An 18,353-nucleotide genomic window follows, 5' to 3' on the forward strand; every position below is an offset into this window, starting at 1 on the left:
TTACCCTCATTCTAAATCTTTCAATCGCTGTGCCTTCAGTGTACATCCTTCAAAGCCAAAGGGCCTCTTGACCGCTTCAAACCTTCTGATCACCAGCACCTTCGGACAAACCTGATAATCATGTCAGTCTCTAGCTCACAAATATTTCTACGCCTTGATCTCCCCCTTGTCTGACCATCTGGTGTTCAGCCCACTCACATTCGCACAGTCCTCCCTACCTCCATCCGAATTCTAATCCTTCAGACGAAACCCAACCTTGTCATATGTCAATACACACATTTTGTTATCCTTGCCGTCCACCTTATGTCCAAACTTCAGAACCTGCATCTAGCTGTTTCTTAGTTTCCCTGTCCTTCATTGCCTTCAGCTCACTTGCATGTCTGGATGATCACCTAGCCTCACCCAAACCTTTCACCCTAGATGGGTCTCTTGGCTGCATTGGAGCAACCGGCCACGCTCAAAGAAGTTGTCCCGCAAGTGTGTCCAACAGATGCAAACTCCTTTTATGGAGTCTGCACACCTATCCTGGGCTTTCTATTTATTGTCTGTTTTGAGTTATGTTATAAATACAGAAGTAAAAATTGAGGCATCAAAAATAAGTAAATATTTCTATCTTTTTGTGGGGTTAAGTGATTCTTTTTTCTTTTCAGTAACTTTCCATCCTCACTACTTCCAACCATCCCACATCTCTTCAGTGAGCTTTGCCCAGGTGTATTGTTTTTCATTTTATTAAATGTAGACTATTAAACTGATCTTTCAATGTTTCTTGCATTTTCCTTTATTTCTTCGCTTTTTCATATTTTCACAGCCCACCATACATGTAGGCTGACTATTTTGTTTTGGTGCTTCTCTGAGCATATGTTAGGGAATGATATGTGGCTAGTGGCATCACTTTAATCAGAAGCAGTAGTGGGTACTTTTGAACAGGAATTTATATGATTTACATTGACTTGAGTGAATGTCTTTGGTTTATACCTCTAACATTTTTCAGCGGACTGTGAGACTGATGGCTACCTGAGCTCCTCTGGATACCTGGATTCACCAAACGTGTCCCTTCGGCACTCGAGCAGCGTCTCGCTGGATGACCCCTACAGCCCTGCCAGCATGCAACCCGAGATATGTTTCCCATCTGTGAGTACGCTACACCCTCAAATACTTGTTTTCCTGCTTTGTCAATCCATCATTGTCGCCTTCTTCTGTTTAGGGTACCCCAGTCACAGCAGAGGTATTCTTCATACACTATTGATTGAGCCCACTGGTCTAGGTCTAAGAAGCCTTGTCCCTATAGCAACAGGTCACATCTTTCTCTCCCAACAACATTTACTTGTTCATTTCTGCATTTTGTGAAGCAGTGGTTGTCATCTCATTGCAGACCCTGAATACAAGTTCATTCCATGTAGCGATGTGGTGGTGTCCCAGAACTATGACACAATAAACGAACAGTCATTTTATCCTTTATCACCAGGCATGTTTTTTTGCCTGGTAGAAAAAAAAAATAAGTAGTGGATAAGTAGAGATGTGCCCTCCATTGAGGATCTGTTTAGAAAATTTGCACCAGCAGCACCACTAAGGACGTAGATTAATCAAATGTCAGGGGTAGCAAAAGTGACATCAAACACCCTTTGACCTTTGTCTCATCATATGTGCCAGTCCTTGTCCTCAACAGCCTTCCCTTTGCGGCTGGGACGCCATGCAAAAGTAAACAAATGGAAACTACACAAAGTAAACAGGACTGTTTTAGCCCTGTTTAGTTTTGTGCCTGCAGTGCCTTTTCGTCCACTAAGCCCAGAGCTAAGAGACAAGGAGTACTACCGGCGAGTCAAGGTGAAAGCTAGCATTACTGTGTGCTGTCTTGTTCTAACCCTAGTTTAAGTTGATGATCACCACGCCTCTAGAGGGAGCTGTTTTAGTTTTGTTGCCTGGTGGCAAGAGGCGCCCGTGATTAACCCTTTACAAAGACAGCGTTTTCACAAAAAGTTGCTATGTTTTAAAACTAAAATCTATCTGACTCACCTCTAGCATCCCTGTCATAAATGAAAATTAATGTTTCACTACCAAACAACATATATATACATTAACTTCCATTTCTATTCCTTACCTGGAGCACTGCCAGCAAAAAAAAGCTGCTTTACATTTTCTCTTTTATTATTTTTAGCACTGAAAAACACTGGATGGTGATCACTAAGGGGCTGATCATGAGTTCGACAGATGGTTTACACCGTCCGCCGAGCTTCAGACTGGGAGGTTGCTGCCATACTGCCTACCTCCCCGCAAGCCCCATTAAGAGTTTACTACTCGGTCAGCCGGCGGAAACCTGAGTTTCTGCCTGCTGGCCGAGCAGGAAACAGCCTACAGCATTGTCTCCGGCTCATAATTGAGCCGGTGGCAACGATGTAGAACACAGGGTGCACCAGCAAAGCAGACAGTGAACTTTGCAATGGTACTGGCCAGGGAGGCCCCAGCACTGCAAATACCAAGAAGTGCATGGGCAATGCAGGGCACCACCTGGGGCCCCCTGCACCTGTTCTCCACCAGCATTTTCATGGTGTGGGTACTGCCATGAAACCATTGGCAGAGAAGGGGGTCATAATTCCGAGGGCAGCGCTGCTTGCAACGCTGCCCTGGTCGATTAGGACCGCTGCCACCTCCAGACCACCAGGATCTCCAAGCCTGGTGGAGCTTGTGGTTCCCTGGTGGCCCACCCGCCAGAGTGCCGCATTCTCGAAGGTCCAACCGCCGTCTGCCAGTTGGCGGACTCGCAATGAGGCCCTAACTGCTTTTATTTTCACTGTATTTTTTAAATTTACATTTTCTGTCATTACTGTTCATTCTCCGTGCCACAAAGTCAGACAACATTTTATCAGAACTACATATATTTCCTAGGTATATATCTATCCTTCCATTCTATATAAACTCTTTTTTTTAATGTCCTATACTGCCATTTCCTGCCGTTTATCAAGCTTTTTTCATCCCATAGTCAAGGTTCTGGCAGCAGTTATGAATTAACATTAGAGTATGAACTTTAGAGGTAAACCTTTCAATCCTACAAAATATTTTTAATTAGTTAGGAAGTGGTGTCTGTAGTTTGCGCTGTGGCCTGGTAGAGTCCAGTATTTCAAGGGCCTGCTCCTACCATGATACAGTAATCTGACTCAATGTGAAGGAAATTAAATCTGCAGCTGCTCGGGGGACAACATAAAATGGAGAATACCGTAAAATCCCTGCAAATATAAGGGTATGAGGCCCGCTCTTCATCACCCCCAAACAAACAAACCTTTTATGGCAGTGAGGTGCTGGCCTGCTGCTGGGGCATAACTGGGGCCCGTGGATCCCCTAGGCTCCAGCAGGGGCCTTCCAGTCTTTAAATGGGGACCCCATCCAGCCCAAGATCAATACATTTCTGTGGTCCTCATCATATTCTGCAGGGCCCCATCATTTTGTGTTACATCACAAGCCTGCTGCCACTGTCTCTGAGTACTCAAGTTTGGATGACAGTCACCTTCTGGTCTCAATGTTTAAGACCGTGAATAGAGTCTACTGAACGAGCCCTCTTGTACCCTCACCCCACAAAGGAGGTGGTACCCACTGCTCCTCAGAGACTACAGTTTTGGTTTAGGCTCCTGCAGCTGCTACAGCAAAGGCACATGAATGAAAGCAGGCTTACGTACCCTAACATGACCCTGCTGAGCATGGGACGCGCTCCAGAAATCCTGTGGGTGGAAGGAACCTCTCTTAACTTCATAATTAACTGGCACCACACCCACCGCTTCCCATAGGAAATATCACTCATCTGCTAAATCCTGGGCGACGCATGTCTCTAAGCTCCTAGCGTGGTTCAGCAGCTCAACTCTGACTGCAGCGGGCATGCATGTTTTAGACGCATTTGTGTAGGCCATATAATTGATATTCTTGATTAATCAATTAATTTATGTATTTATCATTCTATGTATTTGTATGTCCAGAGCTTGAGCATTTCCAACATTCCAACATAAACACTTTAAATGTTCATTTATTTATTTATTAGTCGTTTCATAACGTGCATTGCTTTTTGGTAAATTCAGACTGCTGAGGATTTTGACAGCTCGTTGCACGGGAATGGGTGAAAGGTAGAGCCCAGTCGGGTGAGATAAGCGAGAACCCTGTCCAGTATTCTTCATTTGCAACACCTGTTCTGCACTGAGATCACTTGACGGCAGGTTTGAATAGTCCAGTTGACAAGTGTATCTTAAACGGCTTGTGGTTTGGGTTTAGAACACTCCACAACCTAAAGGATAGTAATACCAGGGATTTTCCTCCCTGTTCCATCCACAATAAATGTTGTCACTTGATCAGGTCACCAGTCACTGATCATATGTTCCTTGATAGCTTCCTTGAGGCTGAATACAAAAGAAGTGCAAGTGCATTGGATGTCTAAGTATAACTTGGGCACTCAAACATGGCTGTGGCTAATCAACATGGCATTTTCATTCAAAGCAATACCAACTGACATAAGTAATTGGAAGCAAAACGAGTTCTCAAAAGTTTATCAGTTTGTTAATTGTGGAGAAGCAGTACTTTAGGAGAGCCAGGAGCGGGCTGTTACAATGCTCCAGCTTACTCATGACAAGCATTAAGTAACTGTTGGACCTGGCTTTTTGACAGGGTCATCCCCAAACTCTTTGCCTCCTTCCTCCTATTTTTTTCTGACCTGTTGTTGTTGGCTTTTGACCTCTGGGCACTTTACCACTGCTAACCAGTGCTAAAGTGCATATGCTCTCTGTGTAAATGGTACTATTGATTGGTTTATCCATGATTGGCTATTTAATTTACTTATAAATCCCTAGTAGAGTGCACTATATGTGCCTAGGGCCTGTAGATTAAATGCTGCTAGTGGGCCTGCAGCACTGGTTGTGCCACCCACTTCAGTAGCCCCTTAACCCTGTCTCAGGCCTGCCATTGCAAGGCCTGTGTGCAGTTTCACTGCCACTTCGACTTGGCATTTAAAAGTACTTGCCAAGCCTAGAACTCCCCTTTTTCTACATATAAGTCATCCCTAATGTGTGCCCTAGGTAACCCCTAGAGCAGGGTGCTGTGTAGGTAAAAGGCAGGACATGTACCTGTGTAGTTATATGTCCTGGTAGTGTAAAACTCCTAAATTCGTTTTTACACTACTGTGAGGCCTGCTCCCTTCATAGGCTAACATTGGGGCTGCCCTCATACACTGTTGAAGTGGCAGCTGCTGATCTGAAAGGAGCAGGAAGGTCATATTTAGTATGGCCAGAATGGTAATATAAAGTCCTGCTGACTGGTGAAGTTGGATTTAATATTACTATTCTAGAAATGCCACTTTTAGAAAGTGAGCATTTCTTTGAACTAAAATCTTGTTGTGCCCTTCAATCCACGTCTGGCTAGGTTTAGTTGACAGCTCCTTGTGCATTCACTCAGACACACCCCAGACACAGGGTAATCAGCCTCACTTGCATACATCTGCATTTTGAATGGGTCTTCCTGGGCTGGGAGGGTGGAGGGCCTGCCCTCACACAAAGGACTGCCACACCCCCTACTGGGACTCTGGCAGACAGGATTGAACTGAAAGGGGGCTTGGTGCATTTCTTAGACACTCTTTGAAGTCACCCCCACTTCAAAGGCACAACTTAGTATAAAACAGGGCCTCTGCCCTACTTCATCAGACACTTGCTGAAGAAGAAACCTGAACCAGAAACTACATACTGCCAAGAAGAACTGCCTGGCTGCTCAAAGGACTCACCTGTCTGCTTTTCTACAAAGGACTGTTGCCTTGCTGTTGGCCTGCTGCCTTGCTGAACTTTTGTCTGGCTGTAAAAGTGCTCTCCAAGGGCTTGGATAGAGCTTGCCTCCTGTTCCCTGAAGTCTCAGGACCAAAAAGACTTCTCTCTTCCACTTGGACGCTCCGTGCGCCGAAATTTTCGACGCACAGCTTGTTCCGCAGCAAGAAAAACGCCGCACACCGACTCTGATCGACGCGACGCCTTCGGGACGACCAAAACTTTGACGCACGGCCTCGCAAGGACAACGCCGCCCGAGTTCCCAGGAGAAATCGACGCAACGCCTGCTGTGAGATCGAAACTTTGACGCACGGCCTCGCAAGGACAACGCCGCCCGACTTCCCAGGAGAAATCGACGCAACGCCTGCCGTGAGATCAAAACTTTGACGCACTGCCTCGCAAGGACAACGCCGCCCGACTCCCCAGGAGAAATCGACGCAACGCCTGCCGTGAGATCGAAACTTCGACGCGCAGCCCCGCAGAACGACGCGCAGCCGGAAAACAAGCAGGAAAATCCACGCACAAACCCAGGACATCTGGTACTCCCCGCGAACCACAGAAAGAGACTGTCCACGTGCCGGAAAACGACGCACGACTCCCCGCGTGGAAAATAACGACGCAAGTTCGTGTGTGCTGAGGAGAAATCGACGCACACACCAGTTTTCCACGTATCTCTTCTCCTGTGGCCCTCTGAGGAGATTTTCCACCAGAAACCAGGTACTTTGTGCTTGAAAGAGACTTTGCTTGCTTTTTAAAGACTTAAGACACTTTATATCACTTTTCAGTGATATCTTTACAAATTCATATTGCAACTTTGATCGTTTTGACCTGAAAATACCCAGATAAATATTATATATTTTTCTAAACACTGTGTGGTGTATTTTTGTGGTGCTATATTATGGTGTTGTATGATTTATTGCACAAATGCTTTACACATTGCCTTCTAAGTTAAGCCTGACTGCTCATGCCAAGCTACCAGAGGGTGGGCACAGGCTGATTTTGGATTGTGTGTGACTTACCCTGACTAGAGTGAGGGTTCTTGCTTGGACAGAGGGCAACCTGACTGCCAACCAAAAACCCCATTTCTAACATTGGTGATCAGCGGTGAGGATAGGACCTGTGTTTGTGCAGTGACATACAGTAGCTAAGTATTTCACTACCTACCCACAGTTGAAGGTCAACTTGATTTTTCATCTTTTTTTGGCTTTTGATTCTCTGATGTCCTCCTGGATATACTATTGATATTTTGGACTTTGGATTTTGGTTTTTGCTGGTAAGATCTTATCAGAATGGGATTGCTTACCTACTCATTCTTTGTTCGTACTGACCACCTCACTGAGGCTGACCTAAGGAAGCTTTGCAGAAAATGGGGCCTTCCTGTAGCAAGGAGATCTACTAAGGCGGAGATGCTACATAACTACATAATCTGGGGGGAGGAAAGATGGGCAGAGAGAGAGGCAGCAAGAAACCAAATGACTAAGTACCCCTCAGATGAGGAGGAGGACTACGCACATGAGGAGGAAGACTGCTCACATGAGGAGGAAGACTACTCAGATGAGGAAAGAGACCCAGAGATAGATGAATGGCTCCGAGGTCAAAGGCGACAGGAGCAACAATTAGAGGAGTATCTTGCAAGGGTTGAGGCAAAAAGACTCTTAGCCCTGGAGGAAGAAAAGATTGCAGCTCAAGAGCTGAGCTGTAAAGAGCTGAAACTGGAGGCCGGAAGGGCTGAGTCCAGTTCATATGGTGGCAGCAAAAATCTTGCATCTAGTACTGCTGAAGAAGGGCACAAGCCCAGAGATGTGGTGCCTAACTTGAAGAAGGGAGTTGACACACCCCAGGCGGTTCAAGGGTATGAGGTAGTTCCCGTTATGCACAGGGTCCCTGAGAAGGATTGGGGAACTGGCACAGGGAGTCATATTCCTACTAGGGGGAGGGACACTTTACTGACTCTAGCAGAGAGTGACAGAGAAAAGGGTTCCCCCCTGGTGGACGTCCTGGATATAGAGTGTAGAGACATCCCAGAAGAGTATGGGTTGAGTGTCAGGGACAGACAGATACTGTCTCACCAGTCTCAGGAGGGTGAGGTAGAGTGTTTTTCCAAGGTTGAGCTACTGGGTGGTTGGGTGAAGGGTACTGTGGTTAATACATGTGAAGGGCAGAATGATGTAATTGCTGGAGAGCATATGTCTGGTCCTTATTTTCCAGAGCTACGCCAACACCAGGTGGAGTGTGAGTTCTCTGACCCCAGGGAACTTACAATGGAGGCAGACTTCTGGGTGAGTACCAGAGAGTCTGAAGAGGCATTTGGGGGTGCTCCTGAAGGGAGTGGTCTAGGTGGTTCCCAACCGAGTGAGGTGGGAAAGGATTGTAGTGTCCCAGGTAGGTCCCAGGTCCTAGAGGGTTCCATGAGGGAACACAGGAGGGAAGCCTAGCCTGTACTGTAGGGCCACCTTTTGAGGGAAGCCCCGCAGTGTCAGAAGAACTTGGGGGGGGGTGACTGTAGCCAGCATCCCAACAGTTCTGGTGTTTCTGCAGTACCCCTCCTAGTGAGGGGGTGCAGAAGTCCAGACATAGGGTTGAGAGGGGGTTGCAGACCCCAGTGGAGGACCTTGAGAGTCAGGGGTCAGCTCTGAGAGCAGAGCCCTCCAGGAATGACCCAGGTGAAACCGTTTCTGGTTTGGGGGAAACCCAGACTTTGCCGGATGGGCAGAGGTCGGGAGACCTGCGCCAACCAGACTCTTGTGTGGCCCTTGGGGACGGTGTGTCCCTTGTGGGGGGTGAGAGTGCCCCCCAGGAAGTCCTGGCATGCCAGGCAAAGATTCAACCTCAGGGTGGTGACTCTGGGTTGGATACCCAGGTTCAGAGGTTAAACTCTGACCTGGTGGGAGGTAGGTGTGCCTCCCAAGAAGTCCTGCTGTGCCAGGCAATTGTCCAACCTCAGGGTGTTGACTCTGGGTTGGATGACCAGGTTCAGAGGTTAAACTCTGACCTGGTGGGGGGTAGGTGTGCCCCCCAGAAAGTCCTGGCGTGCCAGGCAATTGCCCAACCTCAGGGTGGTGACCCTGGGTTGGGGAACCAGGCTCAGAGGTTAAACTCTGACCTGGTGGGAGGTAGGTGTGCCTCCCTGGAAGTCCTGGCCTGCCAGGCAATGGTTCAACCTCAGGGTGGTGACTCTGGGTTGGCTAACCAGGTTCAGAGGATAAACTCCGACCTGCTGGGGGGTAGGTGTGCCCCCCAGAAAGTCCTGGTATGCCAGGCAATTGTTCAACCTCAGGGTGGTGACCCTGGGTTGGAGAGCCAGGTTCAGAGGTTAACCTCTGACCTGGTGGGAGGTAGGTGTGCCTCCCAGAAAGTCCTGGTGTGCCAGGCAGTTGCCCAACCTCAGGGTGGTGACCCTAGGTTGGAAAACCAGGTTCAGAGGTTAAACTCCGACCTGGTGGAGGGTCAGTGTGCCCTCCAGGAAGTCCTGGCGTGCCAGGCAATTGTTCAACTTCAGGGTGGTGACTCTGAGTTGGATGGCCAAGTTCAGAGGTTAAACTCTGACCTGGTGGAGGGTCAGTGTGCCCTCCAGGAAGTCCTGGCGTGCCAGGCAATTGTTCAACTTCAGGGTGGTGACTCTGAGTTGAATGGCCAAGTTCAGAGGTTAAACTCTGACCTGGTGGAGGGTCAGGGTGCCCTCCAGGAAGTCCTGGCGTGCCAGGTAATTGTTCAACTTCAGGGTGGTGACTCTGAGTTGAATGGTCAGGTGCAGAGGTTAAACTCTGACCTGGTGGGGGGTAGGTGTGCCTCCCAGAAAGTCCTGGTTTGCTAGGCAGTGATCCAGTCTGAGGGTACAGACCCTGGGCTGGAGGACCGTGTTCAGGGTGTCCCCCTGGACCTGGAGGGAGGGGGTACTGATAACAGTGACCCTACCATGTTGTCTTCTGAGGAGGCCACTCCTAGTTGGAGGGTGCTGGACCCCAGAAGGGCTTTTTGACAGGGTCATCCCCAAACTTTTTGCCTCCTTCCTCCTATTTTTTCTGACCTGTTGTTGTTGGCTTTTGACCTCTGGGCACTTTACCACTGCTAACCAGTGCTAAAGTGCATATGCTCTCTGTGTAAATGGTACTATTGATTGGTTTATCCATGATTGGCTATTTAATTTACTTATAAGTCCCTAGTAGAGTGCACTATATGTGCCTAGGGCCTGTAGAGTAAATGCTGCTAGTGGGCCTGCAGCACTGGTTGTGCCACCCACTTCAGTAGCCCCTTAACCCTGTCTCAGGCCTGCCATTGCAAGGCCTGTGTGCAGTTTCACTGCCACTTCGACTTGGCATTTAAAAGTACTTGCCAAGCCTAGAACTCCCCTTTTTCTACATATAAGTCATCCCTAATGTGTGCCCTAGGTAACCCTAGAGCAGGGTGCTGTGTAGGTAAAAGGCAGGACATGTACCTGTGTAGTTATATGTCCTGGTAGTGTAAAACTCCTAAATTCGTTTTTACACTACTGTGAGGCCTGCTCCCTTCATAGGCTAATATTGGGGCTGCCCTCATACACTGTTGAAGTGGCAGCTGCTGATCTGAAAGGAGCAGGAAGGTCATATTTAGTATGGCCAGAATGGTAATATAAAGTCCTGCTGACTGGTGAAGTCAGATTTAATATTACTATTCTAGAAATGCCACTTTTAGAAAGTGAGCATTTCTTTGCACTAAAATCTTGTTGTGCCCTTCAATCCACGTCTGGCTAGGTTTAGTTTACAGCTCCTTGTGCATTCACTCAGACACACCCCAAACACAGGGTACTCAGCCTCACTTGCATACATCTGCATTTTGAATGGGTCTTCCTGGGCTGGGAGGGTGGAGGGCCTGCCCTCACACAAAGGACTGCCACACCCCCTACTGGGACTCTGGCAGACAGGATTGAACTGAAAGGGGGCTTGGTGCATTTCTTAGACACTCTTTGAAGTCACCCCCACTTCAAAGGCACAACATAGTATAAAACAGGGCCTCTGCCCTACCTCATCAGACACTTGCTGGAGAAGAAACCTGAACCAGAAACTACATCCTGCCAAGAAGAACTGCCTGGCTGCTCAAAGGACTCACCTGTCTGCTTTTCTACAAAGGACTGCTGCCTTGCTGTTGGCCTGCTGCCTTGCTGAACTCTTGTCTGGCTGTAAAAGTGATCTCCAAGGGCTTGGATAGAGCTTGCCTCCTGTTCCCTGAAGTCTCAGGACCAAAAAGACTTCTCTCTTCCACTTGGATGCTCCGTGTGCCGAAATTTTCAACGCACAGCTTGTTCCGCGGCAAGAAAAACGCCGCACACCGACGCTGATCAACGCGACGCCTTCGGGACGACCGAAACTTTGACGCACGGCCTCGCAAGGACAACGCCGCCCGAGTTCCCAGGAGAAATCGACGCGACGCCTGCCGTGAGATCAAAACTTTGACGCACGGCCTCGCAAGGATAACGCAGCCCGACTTCTCAGGAGAAATCGACGCGACGCCTGCCGTGAGATCAAAACATTGACGCACGGCCTCGCAAGGACAATGGCGCCCGACTCCCCAGGAGAAATCGACGCTACGCCTGCCGTGAGATCGAAACTTCGACGCGCAGCCCCGCAGAACGACGCGCAGCCCGAAAACAAGCAGGAAAATCCACGCACAAACCCGGGACATCTGGTACTCCCCGCGAACCACAGAAAGAGACTGTCCGCGTGCCGGAAAACGACGCACGACTCCCCGCGTGGAAAATAACGACGCAAGTCCGTGTGTGCTGAGGAGAAATCGACGCACACACCAGTTTTCCACGTATCTCTTCTCCTGTGGCCCTCTGAGGAGATTTTCCACCAGAAACCAGGTACTTTGTGCTTGAAAGAGACTTTGCTTGCTTTTTAAAGACTTAAGACACTTTATATAACTTTTCAGTGATATCTTTACAAATTCATATTGCAACTTTGATCGTTTTGACCTGAAAATACCCAGATAAATAATATATATTTTTCTAAACACTGTGTGGTGTATTTTTGTGGTGTTATATTATGGTGTTGTATGATTTTTTGCACAAATGCTTTACACATTGCCTTCTAAGTTAAGCCTGACTGCTCGTGCCAAGCTACCAGAGGGTGGGCACAGGCTGATTTTGGATTGTGTGTGACTTACCCTGACTAGAGTGAGGGTTCTTGCTTGGACAGAGGGCAACCTGACTGCCATCCAAAAAACCCATTTCTAACAGTAACTTAGCATTTTTTATTAGGAATTGAGCGCTCACTTTCATCATATTCTTTGCTTCAGTCCAGTGGTTATGACCATGGTTAAGATGACTGATTCTACTGACATTGTTCAGTGTAATATTAGTCTAGCTAGGAGTGGGGGGAGGTATGGGCATCAGAAGGTAAAGCGATAGATAGGTTTGGGGCACTAGGGTTCAAAAAAGCAAGAAAGTATTGTAGCTAAATTTGGGATGAGTTGAGCATGAGATTGAAGAACCGTCATCGCCACCACCGACAACATCAGAACCATACTGGACAACGGCAAAACTGCAGCTCTCATCCTCCTGGACCTCTCGGCCGCGTTTGACATGATCTGCCACCACACTATACGCTCACACCTCAGCAATGCAGGAATCCGCGACAGAGCCCTGGACTGGGTCACCTCCTATCTCACCAGCAAAACCCAGAGAGTCCGCCTCCCCCTATTCTGCTCGGAGGCCACCGAAATCATCTGCGGCATACCCCAGGGTTCATCCCTCAGCCCGACTCTCTTCAACATCTACATGACCCTGCTTGCTAACATCGCCCGATCCCACAACCTCCACATCATCTCATACGCCAACTACCCCTAGCTGACCCTTTTTCTCACCAAGGACTCCGCCAAGACCAACCTCCACCACATCTTCAGCTCCACCCCCTCCGCATGGGATGACTCCTGGTGGCCTGCCACTCTCGGAGCCGCTCCGACTCCCACCGACCATGCAGGCAACGTAGGATTTATCTTTGATTCCTCGTTATCCATGGCCCAGCAAGTCAACGTCATCTCCTCCTCCTGCTTCAACATCCTCCGCGTGCTCCGAAAAATCTGCAAATGAATACCCACCGAAACCAAAAGAACAGTCACCCAAGAGCTCGTAAGCAGCAAACTGGAGTACGGCAATGCCCGCTACACAGGAACCACAGCCAAACTCTAGAAGAGGCTGCAACACATCCAGAACACTTCTGAACGCCTCATCCTGGACATCCCCGCCACCGCCACATCACAGACCACCTGAGAAACCTGCACTCGCTTCCAGTCAACAAGAGAATCACATTCAAACTCCTCACCCACACTCACAAAGCACTGCACAACACCGGACCAGAATACCTCAACAGATGGCTCTCCTTCTACACCCTGACCTGACATCTCCGCTCCGCCGACCTTGCCCTCGCAACCGTCCCACGCATCCGCAGAACTACAACCGGCAGTAGATCATTCTCACACCTCGCCGCCAAAACGTGGAACACTCTTCCCACTCACCTGCAACAAACCAAAGTCCTCCTTACCTTCAGGAAACTTCCCAAGACCTGGCTATTTGAGCAGTAGCAGCACCTCCCCCCCCTCTTCTGCCCCACCCCCCTCAGCGTCGTGACACCCTGACGGGTGAGTAGCGCACTTTACAAGTTCCTGATTTATTGATTGATTGTCCAAGGCTGAATAGTACTCAGCCAACCAATGATTGGAGTGCAGAGGTTGCTAATAAGCAATGAACAGAAAGAGAAGAGTTTTATATTTTCTGCAGAGATGATACAAGGAGATAATGGCATTAAAGGAGATAATACATAGAGTGAGAAACGTAAGGGTCTCTAGAAAGAACCTTAGGACCCATTCTCTTCTTAGAAGGTAGGGGCTGAATGAGCTGAGTACATGTAAACTAAGAAAGATACTGAGAAAGGTGTGAGGAAGCCATCCTAAAGTAAACACATGAAAGGAAGAAATATTGTGTTTGGCACCCATTCTGGGGAGAATACTTTTTCTTGAGGAAACCCTTGGAGGAGGGAGAAACTTTGGCAGTGAGTGGTTGCCACTCCCCAGTTTTTTGTTGCATTTTAGGAACATTCCTACATGTTGATATGCACAAAGGCCAATAAACACATCGTGTATTTTTTTTTTTACTTGGGAGCAATGATTTTGTTTTTGGTGAGGGACTGTTGTGCTTGATGCTACCTATTAGCGGTGACTTAGTTCTTCATTTGTGGAACATACAAGGGCTTTGTACATTTTCTTTATGGACCGTAATAAGCAAATTACTTATTTAGGGCTCACCCTTAATCTCATTGGTTGTCAAGGCAATTTGTATGGTCCTGAAGTCCTCTGCAGTCAGATGTGCTGTCTCCAGAGATGCTAGCGCCTGTAACACTTGAAATACGTGCTTTTGTATACACCAGCCTCCTACAGAAAATAACAAAGAACTGATGATCTATCCTTCTTCGTTCATAGTAACTGGTGGCAGAAGCATCCTTCAGCTTTCGGTGGAAACATTGATCTGTGTATTAATATTACACTTACTGTAGTGTCTGTCACCACATGTGATAATAGCTGGATCAAAGGCCTCCGCTTTCCGGAGACTCCTAAAGACTTGGCTGTTCGAGCAGCGATAACCCCCCCTTTCCCCCCTAGCGCCTTGAGACCCGCACGGGTGAGTAGCGCGCTTTATAAATGTTAATGATTTGATTTGATTTGATTTGAAAGGCCCTGTGGGGTCACTTTCTTTTATGTTATGTGGTTGCCTGACCTAATAAGATGCTGGCTGCCTAACACCTAAGACTCAGGCATTGTGGTTAGATGCCCAAAATCAGCTGCTCCATCCAAAGTCCCTACTCTGAGTCTACAGGAGTCTTTTACATCTTCATCTTAGAATAGTCCGAACTTTTTCTGTCTTTGTCACTGTGCACGTATTCATCTCCCTACCGATGTTATCTGATACGTAGCGCTCTGAGACTAACACCAGTGTCTTCTAGGATGATACAAAAACCCTGCATGAATACATAAGCTCTTTTGATATTACTTCCACTACCCCAATGATTTTGGGGGAAATTGTGCCAGTGGGATTAGGCATTTGGCCAACAGACCAATCATTTTGAATCAATAAAATCTTCCTCAACTGGCTTAATGTACAGATACAGGCATGACGAGTCTCATTTTATCTACTTGATCTGTGCCTGAAAAACACCTGAAGGAACAACACTCTAGGGATTGACAGTACCAGCTATTGTTATTAAGGTATTTGTTTTATTTTTTCACAAATAATCTGCAGGTTGGATCACCCCCCTCATAACTCACCTCCTACGACCTTCTTGTGAAACCTTAATTTCACGTAATTATACAGTGTTGGAGGTGAACAGATGGGGGCAGAAGAGGTGAACGGAGAGGGTGGAAGGTCTGGCAAGCTGTCAGCCTTTGTGCACCGCAGCTGGATGAATGCCTGCCTCACCACACCCAGACCTGCAGTTTTTATGCAGTGCTTCAATTGCAAATTCAGTACAAATTTCAAATGCAGTGAATAGAGTTAATGTAGTCATAGTAAGCCAACGGTCCACCTATACCCGGTGAGGTAACGTCAAGCGACACTATACCCGTTGAGAGAGAGGCATGTTATCACAATTAGTTCCAGCATTCCTGCTGAGAAGGGCCTACGCTGTCACCAACAGTCCTTGTGGTACTGTACAGAGGGGCCCAGTCTGCCCCTAGAAATTCCAGAATTCATGTACTAAAGGGTCAGGCAGCCATAAATAACAGCTATCCTGGTCATCAGCTATATCTGACAGTACCTAAAGTCCTATAGGTGAGTCTGACACTGTTTTTGCAAGATAGACTAATTCTATTTCTAGCACTGTTTGATATCCTTCACAGAAGGGTCCATACAATTTTAACTGCTCCTGTGGTGGTGTACAGTGAGGCCCAAACTAGCATACACACTTCCTGTATTCCTGTACAGAAGGACCCAGGCAGTCATTAAGAGTGCGGCTCTTCTGCCCATAAGCTGTAACTGACAGTCCCTGCATTTATGTAAGAGACTACAGTGTTTCTGATATTTGCAATTGCCCTGTAAGAGACACCCATACTGTTTCTTGTTAGGTGCAAGGTGCGACTAACCTATAAATCCGAATGGTGCTGTAGGATGATGTGGAATATTCCAGTCTCCTTCCTATCGACCGCGAGGAACACATCCAAGACTGTGATCGATACTGATGGAGAAAAGGCGGCAATGTGGATAGAGAAATGAGAGAAGACACACAAGAGATGTCATTGGTTGTAGCCACACAGCTCTTCTTATCAAGTGAAAGCCCTCTCAGGTGTTCTTAAATCTCTCAACAGTGATTGTTTTTTGGTACTATAGAGAACATAGGACTACTGTTACTGTCTGTTCTCACTTTATTGTTAGCTGCGTGCAGTTTTTTGTGTTACATGGATTTCACATGAATGGTACCATTCTGCAGAAACTGGGGAATACCCAAGAATCACTCTAGCTGCGTTATAGTAAACACTCATCGTATCAATGGCAGATTACCTTTATCTTGCTAGAGCCAAGGGAATCGCTGCAAGACCCGTCCTGTTATGATGTCCTACACAGTTGTTAAGCGCCACGACAAGAGGCACCGAAAAGAAGCAAAGGATCACTTATGATTTGTAAATAACTCTGTGAAGGCCCAAGAGACAGTTGTTACCGCAATTTAGAAGGCGAGGCAGTTCAATAATCAAAAGGTAGTTTTGCAATACAACGAAATAAATCTAACTCTTTCTAGCTAATCACTACCCTGAGGCTTCTGAAGACAGAGTTGGAAGAGGTCAAAGAGTTCCGATGATGCAAGGGAATTGTTTGAAGTGACTTTGCAGAAGAAGTTCCAAGGTGTGCCAGAAGCAGAAAACTTCTGAGAAAATGAATTTGCCATTTGGCTTGAAGGCTGCTTCATCTGCAGAGCCAAGAAGACATGTGAAGAGCAAAAGACATGCAGAGAGCTACAGGTAAAAGGCAAAGCAAAAGTAGGCACTTCCTCTCATCGACTAGGAAAAATCAACGCACCTGGCCTTGACCTGGAAGAGGCTATTATAAACTGTGTGATTCTTGAATCCTACAGTAGAATCTTTACTCCTGTAGCACATCCTCAATTCCTGCAGCAGATCCTGAAATCCTAGGATCCTCAAATCCTGGGTACAATCTTTGAATCCTGAGATCCTTGAATCCTGCAGTGGACCCCAAATTGCTTTGTAGGTTACCATTCAGATGTGGCATACTGCTACAGATTTTGGGGTGCACACACGGGCAGTGGACTGGCGGTGTTGATGATGGGTCACAGATTTTGGGGTGCACACGTGGGAAGTGGATTGGCCATGCTGAAGATGGGGCAGACACAACTGGACACACACGTGGTAGCCACAGCCTTGGGTTCCATGACTGCTTTTACACCAACATGGATGACATCCTGAGTGGCAATGCCCTGAGCAAGTGAGTGGAAGGGTCAGACAACAATGCCCAGGAGCAGCAGTGGATGGAAGAAGAGGAGAGCACTTATGCAAAGCAAGAGTGTTTCTATTAGTCTCTAGAGCTTTGTAAAAGAGAGCTGGATTGTTTCTAAATGTACCTACACTCTTTCTCATAAGAACGCATACTTTCCTCATCAGTTACTTTGGTAGTGCACAGCGAAGCCCATCTTGGCCATAACAATTCCTGTATTCATGTACTGATAAGTCCAACCAATCATTAACAGTCACTGGTGTTGTGCTCATAAGCTGTCCCTGTCAGTCAGTTCAATTCTGTGAGAGAGACTCATACTGTTCTTAACAGTACCCACAGTCCTGCCTAGAAGGTCCTGCATTGTCACCAACAGCCCTTCGGGTACTGTGCAGAGGACCCATTGTGTCCCTACCCATTCTGTATTTAATGTCCATAGTGACCAAGCCAGTCAATAAAAGTTCCTGCAGCCCTGTGCAGAACAGCCCATACTATCTTCGTCAGTCCATATTTTACTGTCCCTATTTTACCATTCTTTAATTAATATACAGAACCCTTTACTCCTTGCTCATAAACTTTGAGTACTCTTTTCTACGGACCCTAACAATTGATTAGTTATTGTGGCGTTTGAGCAGTTCTAAGAAGAAAATATTTGTTCTAGACTATAAGTCCAAATGCAAAACGGGACGGAATTTAAAAGTGTGATAAGAAATAAATAAACCAGCAGCAGGAGTGATGGACAAGGGAGGCCATGCTTGGTCATGTCTAAAATGGCTGTCCACCTTTGAGGCTGTTAGTGCCACAGTGGAATCTGGATTGATCTGCAACCATTGGGGGTATTTTGATACTTGTGAAGGAAAGAATCCATCCAAACAGAAGAGTGGGCAAGCACCCACTCAGTGATCCCTGCCAAAACAGTGTTGACTCGCTTCGCCTGCCTTCTACCAGAGCTCTCCTCTGCTTCCTCTATTGCCACCTTGCTAAGACTGTGACCATCTCACAGTGTGGACTGGCATTATCATGCTGGGTCTTGAGGCCTGCTACATCCGCCACCCACATATTTCTCTTCTACCAAGAGCGGCGGTAGCAAAATGGCATGTGACGTC

At 47.3% G+C, this 18,353-nt stretch overlaps 1 protein-coding gene across 1 annotated transcript in view; it reads left to right on the top strand.

Moving 5' to 3' along the window:
* Window positions 1-18,353, top strand: part of WNK4 (WNK lysine deficient protein kinase 4) — a 401,913-nt gene that overhangs the window by 322,309 nt on the left and 61,251 nt on the right. Inside the window, exon 8 of the mRNA XM_069237729.1 lies at window positions 992-1,131. Coding sequence (XP_069093830.1) covers window positions 992-1,131 — 140 coding nt within the window. The remainder of the gene's footprint in view (window positions 1-991; window positions 1,132-18,353) is intronic.

This window comes from Pleurodeles waltl, chromosome 6, assembly GCF_031143425.1.
Source record: "Pleurodeles waltl isolate 20211129_DDA chromosome 6, aPleWal1.hap1.20221129, whole genome shotgun sequence".
Classification (NCBI taxonomy): Eukaryota; Metazoa; Chordata; class Amphibia; order Caudata; family Salamandridae; genus Pleurodeles; species Pleurodeles waltl.